This window comes from Diadema antillarum, unplaced genomic scaffold (assembly GCF_040938485.1).
Source record: "Diadema antillarum isolate AM-2024a unplaced genomic scaffold, OU_Dant_1.0 seq00002343_RagTag, whole genome shotgun sequence".
NCBI classification, from domain to species: Eukaryota; Metazoa; Echinodermata; class Echinoidea; order Diadematoida; family Diadematidae; genus Diadema; species Diadema antillarum.
In genome coordinates this window covers 116,909-133,988 of record NW_027272958.1, presented here as the reverse complement: position 1 = coordinate 133,988, position 17,080 = coordinate 116,909, and the positions used below count along the sequence as shown (strand labels likewise).

The window sequence follows — 17,080 nt, the reverse complement described above, 5'->3', positions numbered from 1 at the left end:
AGATTGAAGAAAATTGAATTCATCACATATCAGACTATAAATTTTTCCCTCGTTTTCTCCCTGTAGTGTGAGTTGTGGGCAAGACAAGATTATGACGTGTTTGCTTTGGGTAATGGGCACGGAGTTTGTTATTTTTTTTGAAAGAAATGTAGGAACTGAACCATACAACCATGGCAAGAGTAGTAAACAGTTCTAAAAGCATCCAGACTTTGATCTCTGATTGTGTGCAAGACATGGCAAACATAGCTATCTAACTTAAATATACACGGAGCTCTTGGACAAATACACGTTGGGGCTGTTTGCAAACCCGCCAAAATGTTATTTCTCACACATATTGCCCACCATACGTTTCTGGAAACGCATCACTCTGCGGTGCCGGATTGGACCAATGAGGGGACGTTTCTCGCTTTCAAAGTCTCAACCTGGCTTTCTATGTTTGATCTGGACCTCTGCTGGTACGGACTAGACAGGTGGTGATACTGTTACCGCCTGTGCTGGATGGGAGCAGCTGATTTTACAATCACCTCCTCGCTGACTGGCAATTAATCCTATGCTAATTTCTCTCCCATTAGATGTGACAGCTATTGCAGACAAAGGGTTAAACAGCAAGGTTCCCCTCTTGACTCATACTGCAGCTAAAGTGCTTTTACCACTTCTACAGCTGGGGCTGTAACCAACAGATAAATGGTGACTGACAGTGAATAAAAAACAAACAAAACTTGGTTTTCATTTTCACATGATCTGGAGCATAAATGGGAGTAGTGAGTAATGAGCATCGTGGTCCTGGGTGAAGAAAACTGATGCAAAAAAAAAAGGCAATTCCAGGATGAATGTAATTTGTACAGTTCCATGGGAAATGACAACTGGACAGATGTACTCTCATTATGAGCAATAGATGGATACAAGAAAACATTTAAGCAGCCTGTGTTTGCTTTAGTATTGCTTACTATCACAAGGCTCATGGATGAAGAACATTTAAAGACTGGAGAAATGAATTTAGTCAAAGCTATGAATAACTGTTTTGATATGACTTTCTATTCATCTTTTCCCACTTGACCTGGAAAGCATTTAATGTATGGGTGACATTACCTCAATTGCACCCCACTGTTACCCAGCTAATAAATAATAAATCTGATTTTAGGGCCTGCACCCACTGTATGGTACCACAGGACTGCTAGGGAAAAAGAGAGTTGGTTATTTACCTTGAACTCAATCCACACTAGTTTTATAGACCCAGTAGCATTTGATACCATGCAGTGGGAAGGCTGACCCAACTCGGATTTAATTCAGGAATTTCCGAAACAATCATGTCCAGTTATATCACTGATCTCTATGTTAGTATATATTACAGCTAAAGAATTGTGACTGGAGTCAAACATTTCCGATTAGCATGCACTTCAATGCACATATTCACCGATGGGCAAATCTATTTCGGCAGGCCTGCGTTATTCGTGGTTTTTTAATGTACCCTGGTGAGCAGCGAACATAGATTGCTTCAATGTGGCCACCCTTTTCTCCCTACGTTACCGGATCTTTTAATAGATATCATGCCAAAGATAAGACGAGGTTAAGATTTAATTTCTCCTTACTTTGAGCTGGCTTTCGATAATGGCTTCTAGTTCTTCCCGGAACGCCTGGCTGTTCAAGATGAGGGATACTCGCTTGTTTCTGTCCATCTCCTTGATGTCGTTCTTGATGTGCGCTGGTCTCTGCATCTGGCGCTGGAGCTCGGGGTCGTCCAGGTCTATGTCGTCGATCTCGCGGTGCCGCGTCGTCTTGCCGTTCATGGCAGGACTCTGCGGCGAGTCCTGCACTTCATTGGGTAATGTGTCGGCCATCTTGGATCTGTCAAAGTTGCTATTTGTGTTAGTGTATGTTTGTGTCTGTCTGTCTGTGCAAGTCTGGTCAGTCTACAGCTTAGCTATCAATCTGTTGAGAACAAGGCAAGACAGAACCACAAATTAAAAGATGAGTACATGACAATGCACAGACTGTAACTACAGTAACATTTGAACAAGGTTAACAACATCTTCATGATGTTTTATAATACAATGTTATCATTCCATGCAAAATTCACAGCTTACCGAGTACACTGAAAATTTTTTCCATGTATAGGTCAACACCTAAAATTATCACCATCATCACTAATATCACAACTTTTATCATCATCATCACCATCATCATCATCATAAATAGATGCCTATACAGCTAGCTCATGCCTTCCACACAGTAAGAATGCCCTTGTCCTTTGCTGAGTTGTCCCTTTGACCTTTGCTACCCGCTATAAACACACACTCACACACACACAAACTAGACCTACAATTTGTATGGGTGTATAACAAAACCCAGAAGACATGAAGGATAACCAGTAGTGTTTGACTGCCATATCCAGACTCAAAGATTAAACATGGAACGATATGACGTGCAGATCTGTGGGAAGAAACATACATGTAGTTTCATGGTACAGGTAAGACACCTGCTCTCTATAAATATTACAGAATTTACTTCCTGCCCCCTCCCCCCTAAAAAAAAAAAAATCATATCACAGACAAAAGGACAAAAGGATGATATAGCATCAAATGTCACTGTACTTTTTAAGCCCATTTATGAATCCCATCCTTTGCACTGAATGAACTCTTCCTCATCCTTCTCCTCCTCCTCTCTCTTTCTACATCCTGACCCAATCTATGTACAGATTGTAAAGCACACATTTTCAAGCTTCTGACTGGATCTATGTTCAGCAGTACTTCAATAATTCAGCATTCCCTCAGCTAATGCCTTTTCCATATTATCATCACATAGGAAGCATGGAAAATGGGAAAGCACTGTTGAGTACAGACTTTCTGAGTGATGTGGACATGTTCAAGGAGAGAGTCATCCAGGAACCCAGCAAAGTGACCTCGCTATCCCAGCAGTCTCTGGGCCTCATGACCTTTACTCTTTCCCTCTATTCTCTCTCTCTCTGTCTTTCTTATTGTCTCTCTCCTCCCTTTCCCTAGATGAGGAGACTACTTGATAGCATCTAACCCTGGAAAGCATCCTGGGATTCAGCCATTCACCCTCCCAGTGGCTGGTTGCCATGGCAGCTCCTCCATCACCTTCAGTGTCATCACCACTTCATCAAGAGACATGATCTTTTTCAGGGCCAAAAGACCAGGCCAATCTGCAGTGGTGTTTATGGGAGCGTGTCCTGCTCTTGAGTGGGTCCTGTCCATTTACTTCTAATTGATGCATTTGACTAAAGTGAGTATGACTCCAAGGGGACATGTGGATGGTAATCTTTCTATTGCCGCCACGAGACACAAAAGTGGCCCCCAGTTCTGTAGCCATTATGGGAAGGTTGATATGAGCAAATAATAAGTTGGTACTTGACATTTCACATTGATCAGTAAAGCAAACTCTAACAAGGCTCCTGTATCCTGTTTAAAACACAAACACACACAAACAGCCATCCAACATTTAATACAGCAGTTGTAGACATCATCCTTTCATTGCACAACGGTGTTTATCAGCTCATTGATATGACAAGATACACGTATGTCTTGTTTAACAGCTTACCAAGGAAAAGAAACATTTGGGAGTGTCCTGCATCTCTGTCACACTTAAATTTTTTTTGGATATCTCAATATATTAACCTCAGTCTTTCACAGCTTAAGTTTTCTCTCACTGTCCATAACACACGTTTTGAAGTGTTGCACTTGCTGCTCACATACATTCCTGTATCACTGGCAACAGAAACGGTTTTGGCATTTGAAAGAAGTCTACATTGCTAGAATACATAGGGAAGTCATTCCGCCCATCTGACAGCTGCTTTCCTCGTCACACTTCAGTTTCAAACATTATAGGGCCTACACAAGTGTTTCATGCATTTGATGAAGTGACATTAACGAATAGATGTTGGTGGGTCACACACAACTGTATATCATGTGGCGATACACACTAAACATTTGGGGGGGGGGGGGGTTTATTGGGGGCAAGGATTTGATAGTTAAAGTGAAGTGTTATGTTCTGGACCATATTTGGTTTACATCTAGGCCTATACATGTATGTAGCTTACAAATATACAGAGATCACCTTAATTTAGTTCAATGACCTATGGACAGTATGCATCAGTATTCATCAAAACCATGTAAAACATTTTGGAGAATGTCCTGTAAAACCATAAGTCTTCATGAGCATGATTTCTTTTTTTTTTTTAATTTCACAAGGAAATAAAAAGTAAAATGCATTCTATAGTTCAACAAATCCTTGTATTACTGGTACATAGAGTGTACTCATGATTTTTTCATGGTCGGCAAATTGCGAAAGTTTCATGCAACAAAAGAGGCCGTCGCCTCCAATTCGTAAAAGTTTCATGTCGAGCATGTTCTAATTTTACAGTATATACAAATTTACAAATTCACTTCATCAAATACACTGTAAGTTATACTTTAAAGATAAAAATTATACATGATCAACAATTATAATAGTGACATATCATAAAATTGTCCATTACATTACATTTTAACAGACACAGAACAAAAAAATATATAATTTTCCGGCAAAAGCAATACATCGATTTTGAAATCAATTTGTTTTAGTTTATTATAGACAGCATGAGAATGTAAATTTCATCCGCAAAAGATACCTGCACTAACATACCATTGGAAATACTAGTGCAATGAACACAATACAAGCACCGAAAAAATCTCAATGCTGTGGGAGAACTTACACTAGAATCTTTCTTGGGAAATGCCATCAGATTTTTCACTGGGCACCATACCACATTAGATTAATAGCAATGAAGCGGGGAAACAGCATTATTTGTGTTTGTCATTAGCCTGATAAGTTCTATAGTCCTTGGACCTATGCAACCAGATTACAACACATGCAACAACCTGGATATCAGTAAAATTGGCATCAAGAGATAAATGTCTGCATACCAGGTGCACAAATCTTATAAAGAGGAACAACAAACCCTAATGATCTCCCAACAGAGCTTGAGAGTTGGACCATAACGGCTCTCAAATGTTGGGTGACGTACTGAAAATTTTGCGCATTTATCAACTCACTTTTGGTGCAGAGTTGAGGCTTCCAAACAACTTTGACAGAGTTTTGGGCAGTTGATAAATGCAAAGCAAGTTTGATTATGGGGTTAGTAATGGGTTTCTGAAATGCTTAAAGGGGCTGTAGAGTACTGGTTGAGGTAGGGATTCATGTTTTGAACATTCCTAAGTGAGATAATGAAAAGCCTCTTATGAAATATGAAAGAGCATGTGATTTTAAGAAGGATTCAACGTTTATTTGATGAAAATTGGTTTTCAAATGGCTGAGATATCACAAAAAGTGCTAATAATAAAAGGCGACATGCCCCAACTTTATTAGTATCTCTTTGTTTCACCTTGTTTTTGGATATCTCAGCCATTTCAAAACCGATTTTCATCGAATAAACTTTTGATACCCCTTAGAACCGCATGCTCTTTGACATCTCATAGAGTGGTTTCTGAATATCTCACAAAACGTTAAAAGCTAAATCTTCACCTTGACCAGAACTGTACACACCCTTTAAGTGCCAACGCAAATTTTCTGTAGAGTTGAAACACAAAGTCGTTTTGAAATGCATAAGGGCAAGTCCAAGATAAGGTCCCCTCAAAAGGCAAAATTTCATCTTTGCTCAATATTGACATGTTTGGTATCATTTTGAAGCTTATGAGTTGAAGTTTTGATTTCCATGGACGAAAAAATCATATTACGTAAATTTATGCAAATTTCAAGGGCTTCATTTGCATAAATGTGAAACACAGCGTTACGTATGGGACATTTATAAAAATTCATATTAATTCAAAGGAAAGCAAATGATATTTGATTAATATGTGGACATAAGAAGTTCATCAAATAGTTTAACTTGGTATGAAAATTTAGGGATTATGCAAATGATTATGCAAATTAGCTCGTGTCCTATAATGAGATGTCCCATACGTAACAAATTGAGGTCATTTTTTTAGGTTTATTCTGAAATTGCTAAGGTTATATTAATGCCCTTTTGGAAAGTTCTAATTTATTGTTTAGAGAAATTAAATACCATAGAAAAAAGAAAAAACAGTAAAAGGAATATTTTTTATTAGGCATTGAAATAATGTTACGTATGGGACAAATGCGTTACGTATGGGACATCCTCATACATAATGCATGTGAATGCATGTAGCTAGCTGGGAAGGTCTCTCAGTACACAAATGGTCAATCATCCTGAAGAAAGCATCCCAACATTGTAGCTACTTTTTGAGTTATAGACACTTTAAACAATACATGTACTTGACTGAACAATTTTCAGAAAGGGGGAGGGGAAAATGGCAAAGTACACAATGAAAAATCAGCATTAAAGGGATGGTATAGGTCTTTGTAGAAATGGGGATTCAGTTTTCAACATTTAATGAGATGATTGGAAACCAATTATATGAATTACTAAAGAGCATACAATCCTAAGACTAGAGGAATTCAAAGTTTAGTGATTGAGATCCAATTTGAAATGGTTGTGATATAAATATTTTTAAAAAAATAAAGTAAAATGATTTTTTTTTTTTATTGCAAGTGATACACAAATTGTCCTTATTCAGGTTTCAATGATAGCCACGACAAAATTCATGGGTATACATACTGAGGTGTGACTCGAATCAATGACCTGACTGCTAGACAGACATCGTATATCTACTCGATCACTGGGGTTCCACGCAGCAGGTATTGCTTATTTATTAAACTTAATATTTCTTGTGTCAAGTTGTTTTTTATTGAAACTTAATGGCAAACTGCCCTTCATCAATGGAAGTTAACACTTTAAACTATTCAATTTTTCAGTAGTAACTATCCTGATAAAAATAGGGCATACAATTTGTACATACTCAGGTTATTCATAAAAATATAGAATATGATTAAATATGATTATGATGGTAAATATTTGGGGAATATTGTTCCCTTGTCAATCTGGATCAGTATTTGAGTAGTTTCAACTGATTCCATTTCAATAATTATGCAAAAATTTGTTTATGGGTATTTTGCAAAATTATTTTGCAAAATACCCATAAACATGTCTCTCCACACACTAAAGGAATGGGGGACAAAGGGCATGCATACTCAGGTTGGTCATAAAAATATAAAAATATGACTGAATATGATTAGGATGGTGAATATTTGGGGAATATTGTTTCCTTGACAATCTGGATCAGTATTTGAGTAGTTTCAACTGATTTTACTTCAATAATAATGCAAAATACCCATAAACATGGTTCTTCACACACTAAATGAATGGGGGACAAACTGTCCCATACGTAACTGTCCCATACGTAACACGTCATGTCTGTCTTTAATCAGAACCTGTAATTAGAACTTTTTACCTAATGACACGAAACTTACGTGTGATAATCTTGAGTGTTGTGACTTTCATCACAGTGAGTTACAAGTTGTAGAATGAAATACTTTCAGAGAGTTTTGAGGTTGAAAAAAATGTTCAAAAAAACAAAATTTTTCTGGTCCCATACGTAACGGCACATATTCTCTCTTCTAGAATATAACTGTGAGGGTCATTTTTCTCCATTTTTTGCATGATTATACCTCTCCTAGATACCAATCACCATGATAAAGTTTAATATTATCAAAAGCCATTAACACTTTTTTTCAGGTCATAAAAGTCTCTGAATGTCCCATACGTAACGCGCGTGTTATCTTGGACTTGCCCTTAATGCGTTGTAGCTGGGACCTGCCCACACCAACCACTGCCGAGTACACGTCTTCAATCCTCAGTCAAACTGTGCAATGGAGCTGCACAGCGACAAGACCTCTCAATCAACTTACGACAGAGTTGATTAACGCAACGACTCAAGAAACGCGATCCGAAAGGAGTTTGCAAATGCGTTTTGATAGTGGGTATTTAAATGCCTTTCGAACATCAGAAAGTTGATAAATGCAACCATTATTTCTCTATGGTTACATCAACTGAGGGTGGGTATCAACCACACAGGGATGTTTATCAAAACAGCTCTGACTCCTAGCTTTGATATTTTCTACCAAAGATTGCAAACAGACGGGAATATTGAATTTACCAATACAAAAACAAACAGACATCTCAGACTCTGAGAGTTCAACACAGAGGACTGTCAACAGAGATGGTAGAGGCACAGCTAACACTATGAACACAGTGTATACCATGCACACCACAAGAACAAAAAATAGAAGACCTCACAAACCACAGGGGACAAGTTTGAAGTATGGTTTATTTTATTTTAAAAACAAAAACAAAAACAAAAAAATGACCTCCAACTTTCTATATTTTGTATTTGGAATACACTTAGCTTACAAATACCGGCAGCAAAGTTTCCTTCAATTGACCAAACTTCGATGACAGTTTCATGTTCCATGTCCTTTAAATACATCAACAGAGCACTTTTGAGATCTCACGCTGATTCTTGGTTTAGCTTTGCTTCAGGCCACTCAAAGGCTGGACATACACACCAAAATATTTATAGTACACACAATATGTTAGATATAGGCCTACTATAAAACTAGAAATCTCGAGTACATGAAATTTTCGGGAATTTGTGCAGAGCCAAGATTTGCGAAAATGAAATACACACAAAAGCTCTTGTCAACACTATTATACTTTGAATACCAGTGGCAATTCACAAAAATTTCCAGCCGCAAAAAAGGTCCAATTTGAAAAATTTAATGCTTTAAATTCATATTTCTGGTTTTTAAGTACTTTATGTGCAGACTATTTTCAGTAATCAGAATTTGCAAGACCACTTTGCTACTTAGTTAAATCAACAATTGAGGGTCAAAGTGAGAAGGGGGAAAAAAGGTATAACATCCCTTTTCAAAAGGCAGAGTCAGCAAATTTTATACCTTGGAGACATTGCGTTAGTGTTTATATGAGAGACACTAAACATATTGTTTTGGCAGGTTATTAACTTTACGAATATCAGTTGACTCAGGAAATTATTCACAAAAATAACAGCAGAGTTGAATACATGGTATATTTATATGCCTTTTCCCACATGCCCCCCTTGATCTCAACTTTGGGGTTAGCCTACAGCCGAACCTCTGACACGTACACTACAGACCAGCCCTGTGGCCACATGTGGGGGATTTGGGAATACTCCAGCAAGCTCAGTAACTGGCATCTATACACGGAACCAGTGGGGGAATCCCCTACATGTATATTGAGTAATACTAATATGGTCATAAGATTTATCACAATGAAGGCAAACTTGAATTTAAAATGTTGTGCTGCTCTGACATTAGTGGTATGAGTGTACAAGTCATAATGGCTGCACAATTTCAATAAGACATGCTTTTGGACGAACCAAGGTTTAAGGTCATCACAAAGTTATACATGAAATAAAATTCCATTCACTTCTATGTTCTTTCTGAAAGTGTTTTACAGGCTTATAGAATTCATATGCAACACATTACATGTTACAGAAACAAGAACATCAACTTAATGCTTCAAACATGGAACTGGTATTTCAGTTAAAATTCCTCCTTCCCATTAATATCCTAAGGGGGAAAAAAAGTTGCTTTCTACAACTTACTGAACCTCTCAGTCTTCCAAAAGTATACATCTTATGAGATATCAAAGTTCAGAAAGTTACTTATGGTTGTTCACAGTGCACAAAAATGAACTATTATAAAACACATTCAAATGGGTAGGCTTTCACCATGTCTCTTATGAGACTAAAGAAGTAAAATAAGGTGTTTAAACATGTTTACACAATACATAACTTCCTTATGAAAACATTGATGCCTAACTCCACGTACAAAACAACAATAGTCTTTCACATTCTTGTCATGAAAATTGATCACAAACATATCACAGAGCATGTTTTTGTGTCTACATGAACATCCCACAGTATGACATTCTGTCTCGATGAAGTCAGCATTTAAATAGGCTATTATTAGAGTCTTGCTTTTCTTGTCAGCTGACTTGACCCTTTGATGAACTCTTCTGTACACCAAGACCATTCAATGAACACTTAATATTCCAACTTCAATTCAGCCTACTGTAAAACGAGGAATTTTCGCGTGCATTTTAATTTCGCGAATTTCGCGAGCGCCGAAATTCGCGAAATTAAAATGCACGCGAAAGTTTTTGTCTACACTACATGCATTGAACGCCAGTGGCAATTCGCGAAAATTTCATGCCACGAAAAAGGCTGCCGGCTCCAATTCGCGAAAATTTCATGTCGCGAATATATCATGTTTTACAGTATCCGTGAATGCAACAGTCTCCTGCAACAGTGGCACATAATGAAATGCATAATGAAATAGGAGAACACCTAAAATGAAGCCAAAATTCTGGAGTCATGTTTTGTGGTGTTTTCCCCCCTTCTTTTTGAGTGAGGGGCCTTATTTAAGCTATGCCAAGAGTTGTGTCACAATGCTCAATCTCAAAACTCTTTCTAAACATGCACAACTGCAACTGCAATATGTACATATTTGTAATTTAATCTATGCTTATGACTACATTCATTTTCATATCAAACATAAAATGATGCTCATTCATTAATTCTTGTACAACCCTGTACACATATGTATATATATATTTTTAAATAATGGGACAATATCCTGAGCCATGTTGATCAAACTCTCTTCTAGAATATTTGACTCTTGCAAATTACAACATTATGTTATTTCTTACATTGTACAGACAACAAAACTTCATTCAAAATTACCATGTATGCCACAAATTTCCAACCATACTAAAAAATAATCACATTGAGAAGTGCAACCTTTTTTTCCCAGGCTACCCCATCATCCTCCTTCCCTACCTCCCCCCTCCCCCACCCCTGAACCAAAATATTGATTGTAAAATAGTTTCAAGGAAACTTTTCATCCCCATAAACTTTCTGTGGCAGCGCAGAATTTCCATGACCACTCCTTTCACATACCTATAACCATACTGACTGACAACTTACTCACAGTCACATAACTGGGTCTCCTCCAACACGCCACAAATTAGAATAAAAGCTTTCCAATATGTCGCCACTTCCTGCCCGCATCCACTCACACCGATCACTCGGTGCGCCTCACAGACGCAATGGAATGATTCATCCGAAAAATTATGCTCTGCGACGTGATCCACCACCGAACGGCAAATACCCGCTCCACGCAGGGTGCCCCAAACTTGCGACTTCTCATCAGCAGTATACCTTTGAGCAGAGGGCAAGTGATACATGGTTCGGTGTTGGGTTACAATCTGCTTTAACATTAAAAAGAAACAACCCTACTCCAGAGGATGGAGGTGATGCACTCCCTGTCCCCACGGCGATGACGCATCGCTGACATCTTCCACCTGATAAAATCTGCACATTTTTGGAGTAAGGTACACTGCATTAGCCTTCCACTTGACACACCAACCTCTCTCCCTCTCTTCCTCTATCTCTCCCCCTCTTTTTCTCTCTCTCTCTCTCTGTCAGAGAGCCCTGTTCTGTCAGTCACCTACAGGGCCTAAGTAATTGAGTGAAGTCTACCAGTCTAAATACACAAAGTCCAGTGCTAGGTTTGCTCCTGAGGGCATCATAGTTTAACTTAAAGGAATAATCACGCAGCTGAAGTATGCTTTTACCATCGTCAACCCTGCTATGTGCGTGGGTCAAACACCATTAGTGCTGCATTCATAACGCAACAGCAATTTGCCAAGATGAAGACCACGCAGCAAAACCCACACGAAATAAAATCCTGAACATCTGGGGGGCGTTTCATCAACGAGTTCGTCGGAGATTTCACCGACAAATTTGCTATCAGCCAATCAGACCAAGGATTTCATTAGCTTTTAACAGTTGTCAGTGTAAATCCTTGCGTCTGATTGGCTGATAGCAAATTTGTCGGTGAAATCTCCGACGAACTCGTTGATGAAACGCCCCCCAGAAGTGGTAAAGTTAATTTCAGCCCGACAGAAAAAAAAAAACACACAGACAATTGCATATATTTGTATACATGTTTAGACTTTACTTCACAGCCCAAGAAAAATCACACAACTGATATTTTGATTCGAAACAGGAATTGTTATGACATCCTACCGTCAATGTACAATGCGATGTAGGCCTATACAAGATCTCTTCTAAAATCCCCATATAACATTTGAATCATCGAGGGTGATCATTGCAGTAAAATTATTCAGACCCGGACACAAATTTGTTTTTCTTAAAATACAAAGATCTTCATATAATAATGCCCAGAGTTATGTGATGAAAGCTTAGCTACATAGGCAGTGGGGAAAAAAAAAAGAGAAAAAAGTATAGACATACTGTTGTACATACATGTAGGCCTGTTACATGTACCTTGAAATCACAATGAATTTTGAATGAATCAACAATTGACTACATATTCTTAGACTCCTCTGAAGAATAAAAAAAATATAAAAACTTTAGCTAAGGTTTACTAGCAGAGGATACACACACTGCATTCGTATCATCTCAAATCTAGAAGCCCAATTCTGTTACAAATTTGGTACACTTCCCAAACCTTCATATCATTTAAAAATTGAATTTGTAAGTATCAAACAATACGTATTTGCCAAATGTTACCACATCAGCAAGAAAAAACAAATAAAAAACAAAACAGGGAAAGAAACATCTTTTCTCAGCCCTACTGTACTGACACTGTAGGCCTACATGCTTTATGCAAACGACACAGCTACCAACTGTATCAACATGTATAATCAATCAATTACTATGTGGGTAAAACTGTAGTATGTGCCCCGTACAGCTCGCCGCTCATATTCATCCATGCCCTGTGAACACAGACACATGGTGCTACTGTTCCATCCCTCCTATGTAGACAGTATGAAGAACATGCAAGAACAGCATCTGCTGAGCAAACCATCCAATCGGAAATAAATGCCAACTCCTGTATTTCCCCCCTATACATGATGCACATACCTGGAGTTTAGTGCCAATATATATCCACTCCAGTCGTATCAGGGCTCTTGCTATAAATACATTACAGCACTGGAGATCGGAGGCAGCATGTGTGTGTATATCCAACGAGATAAATTCCAGAAGGGCTCAAGCGGAGTGAGCAGGGAAGAGCTGGTATGGAAAAGAGGGCAACCCAGTGGAAAAGAGACGGGAGGAGAGAGAACGGTAGAATGCAGGCAGGGCCAGGCTGAGATTCACCAACAGTCAAGCTCAAAGTTCAATGTCGATCCTCCACTACAAATGAGCCGAGTGGGTGTAATGCTCCAATGGCGCAAAAATGAAGCAATGGGGTAGTGGGGGGGGGGGGGGGGGGAGGGGGTGGAGAACAAGAGAAGCTAGACTCAAAGTACAGTCTCCTCAGTGATACTTCCTTCAAACAGGATGTGCAATTACAACAGAGGCTGACAGCTGGGATGATTCAAGCGGCTGGCCGAAAAGACAAAGACTCACTAATGAGTTAGTTCCTTGCCCTCACACTCCTCACACCACTGAAATTGAATTGCAACCCACGTGGGCTTAGCTGTACTATGCACGCGCATACTATGCATCCCACATAACACATCACCACGAGGGGGCAAAAGTGTACCCCGCAATCATTAATATTTCCCAGGGATTGGGACACGCACAATGGGACTGCACAAAAGAGATTCAGAGGGAGTGACCCCACCCCCCCCCCAAAAAAAAAGATCCATTCAGAAAAACATTTTCTCTCGTCTGGCTGGGATCGATACTAATGTCTTTGTCTGTGAGTTCAAGATCTTTTGTGTGCACACTCTGCTCTAAGGGGGAGCAAGAAAGGGGTCGGGGCCTGGTTATTATGCGGCTAATACCATGCCTGCTTACAGCAGCAAAGGAAAAGATCCGTTACTGTCGCCAGGTCTATTGATTCATGGCATGCGGTCCAGAGAAGCAAGTGTCTTAGGAAACTGAATCCTTCTCTTCCTCTGGACAGACCACTAGCTAATGAGCTAGTACCATCAACACACAACCCATGCTTGTGATATATGTGAAATACAACACACACAATACAGGGTTACAATGTTGTATACAGAAAGGATAACAACAGACTTTCCCTATAAAGTATACATTGTAGATGTATAACACCTGCATGCCTACTTGCTACAGCTCTTCTCTGCATGTGATGGCAAGCACCGAAAATTACATTCTCTCATCCAATTCACTGACAAAAGGACAATCTGACAGTTTTTAGGATTTCTCTTTGCGATTGAACAATGAAATGCATCTCGGTTTAATTTCCTTTTTAGGAATCTATGTTTGCGATGGTTGAATACTTTACTGTCACAATATCATCCAATATCTTACATTCGATATTGTGTTCAATCTCAAAAACACAGCATTGGGAATTTTTCTTATGGTTGTTTGGGTTTACTACCGCAAACAAACAAACAAACAAACAAAAACAACTATCAGTCAGCACGTAGACAACAAACATGACTTACTTTAAAATTTGTCAGACATTTGATTTAAAAAAATCAACAGCAACAACAAAAAAACACACTCAATGGTATGTCAGAATATATCATGGTGCATTGTTTTGATCACAAAGTAAAATTAAACATGGCAGTGTTGCGATTGTTCTCTTCAGTCCCACAGATAACCTCTTCAGGATTACTCATCGCCATTGTGCAAACCTGAAACATGATTTGAGGTCTTAATCTTTAATACAAAAGTGTACGTATGTCTACCTTTACCAAACAGACACCAATGTTTGACAACAATCATTGCAACAGGTTAGGATTAAGTTACTGATCTTTGGCATCGATAATGTAGGGCTCAGGTTCTTTCACCTCTCTAGTGACTACATCCCTACAATAACATAGAAGAACTTCACGGTTGTGAAGGTTACATAACAAGACATTGATGCTCAAACTTTTCAGGAAGCCTTAGCATGTTTGATCCTCTTCTGAAACAGAGAATGTATTATAGAAATTCTGGGGATTTGTCAAAGACATATGTTTGGCATGAGATATACGGTAGATTTCTTGTTGATCCATTCACATGCAGCTTCAAAAATTGAACTGCATGTGTATGGCCAGAGTAGTGGCAAATCTCAAAGAATGAATGATGTATGTAAATTTTGATAAAGCAGTAGATGTAAGACTTGAAGTTAAAAAGAGATTATCCAGTTTATTGGTTTAAAGGGATAGTACAGTATTGGTGGAGATGAGAATTGGGCTTTTAACTTTTTGTGAGATACCAAGAAAACACTTATAATATGAGACCCGCTCTGCCAAAACCCGAAACTTCTCGGCAAATGTGATTTCGCGCTACAGCCCGAAAAAGGTCAAAAAGTGACCTCAGGGACCAAATTGACATTTTGGTATCATGTTGTACTGGAAATTTTCTAGTTTCTGATGATATCAACAATATTTCGAAATACAACCTACAAAATGTGAAATTTCGAAGAGAAAGGTGGGATGTCAATCTCAAAAGTTGACCAAAATCTTACGTCTAAAGACCAAATCGCCTTCGCTTACGGCGAAAATGACTGTTCTTTTGGCGATCGTGTCTAAGATATTCTGCGTTGAACCCTGACACATTTGGTACCTACAGAAAGCTCTACCTCTGCTTATTCCAAATATGGTCATGACGTGATGTCATGCTACTCACTTTCATTCATAAATTCGTCTGAAACGTGCGTAAGTTTATGCAAATCGTCTCCCAGACGCGTAAACAGCCGTGTTACCAAGACACGTGATCGAAATGCGTGTTCACGATTGGTCAACTGCGCCGAAGACCCCTTGTTTACAAGCCACCTACGTGTTATACTATCGGGATTGCTGCAGCAGCGTGCAGGCTTGCATGCAACACGTGTATCGTGACTGCTGTTCAGTACGGAAACGTGACATTTTTCCGCTTTGTTAGACTGTTTTTTAGCAAGTTGAGGTAGAAATTGGAATTAAAATCAACACACAAGAGGAAAAGAAGGTCACATTTATCTAACTAACCTTCATCATGCAATTTCGAAGAAGAATCAAGCTGAAATCACGGCATCAAGGAGTACCTGTTCACTGTCGATTCTGCTGGTACTGTTGTGCGTACACCTGATCACGGCAATCGCGAATCTTGAGCTGATTACGGTAGGTTTTGTGCTGTTCAAACGTCATATTTCCGTAAATTTATTGATGTAAAAATGATTTAAAATCTATTACAGCTCCTTGGCTTACTCATCATCCTTCATGAGTATGTAAAGTTACCTCAGCTATACGCAATTCCCCCACAATGATCGATTTGTTGTGTGAGTAATAACAGCAAATTGTGCCTGTTCGAAGGAACAGCTGATCACGGTGATCGTGAATCTTGCGCTGATTACGATAGGTTATGTGCTTTTAAAACTTTGTTTTTCCGTAAATTTATGGGTGTAATAAATTATTCTAAACCCATAATGGCTCCTTGACTTATTTTTTTTCTTTTCTGAGTACTTAGAATTGCCTCAGCTAAACGTAATTCCCCCACAACGATCGATTTGTTGTACTGTATCAGTACTGTCACAGCACAAATTGTGGCTGTACTTCACACAACATTCCCCGCTTGAACAGTTGCAGAATATAATGAACGAACTTTCCTTGCATGTTTGTCCATATTTTTTTTTTTTCAAGGTAGGGCCTACCTGTAAACGCAAGCTTATTTTGAACCTATTATTAGAACAAGAAGCAAATTTCTCATCACATTTATCGGTACGGTAGTTATAGTGTGGTTTTAACAGACCTGTGGTACGTTTAACTGTGAGTATTCCAATCTGAAAAAGTTGTCAATCCTAGCGTGAATTCTCAATCATATCAAGCAAGCTATACATGTACGTAGCCGTAACATCAGCTTTCGTTCTCCAAGTGTTCAAATTAACATTAACTTGTCTACGGTGTCTGTTGTACTAGAAATTATCTGTATGTACACTGTGTCTATATGTAGTCACGACAATTACACAAAAAAGAACTATACCTAATAGACTTGTAAGTTGTATATTTGAAGTTTTGATACTCTATAAACTTAGCAGGGATGACTGACACCTACAAAATATTTATTGCATACTTCATAATTTTACACACCTCAGTTTTATTGCTTCGGATTATCACTATTGTGATACAATTTGTAATTACATGTATTGTCTTTCT

General features: G+C 38.6%; 1 protein-coding gene across 1 annotated transcript in view; it reads right to left on the bottom strand.

Annotated features, from left to right (window-relative positions):
- Nucleotides 1-1,589: 1,589 nt before the first annotated feature.
- LOC139714619 (adducin-related protein 1-like) overlaps nucleotides 1,590-17,080 on the bottom strand; it is a gene marked incomplete at its 3' end in the record, with an annotated part of 41,740 nt that continues 26,249 nt past the window's right edge. The window contains exon 2 of the mRNA XM_071626299.1: nucleotides 1,590-1,929. Coding sequence (XP_071482400.1) covers nucleotides 1,590-1,838 — 249 coding nt within the window. The remainder of the gene's footprint in view (nucleotides 1,930-17,080) is intronic.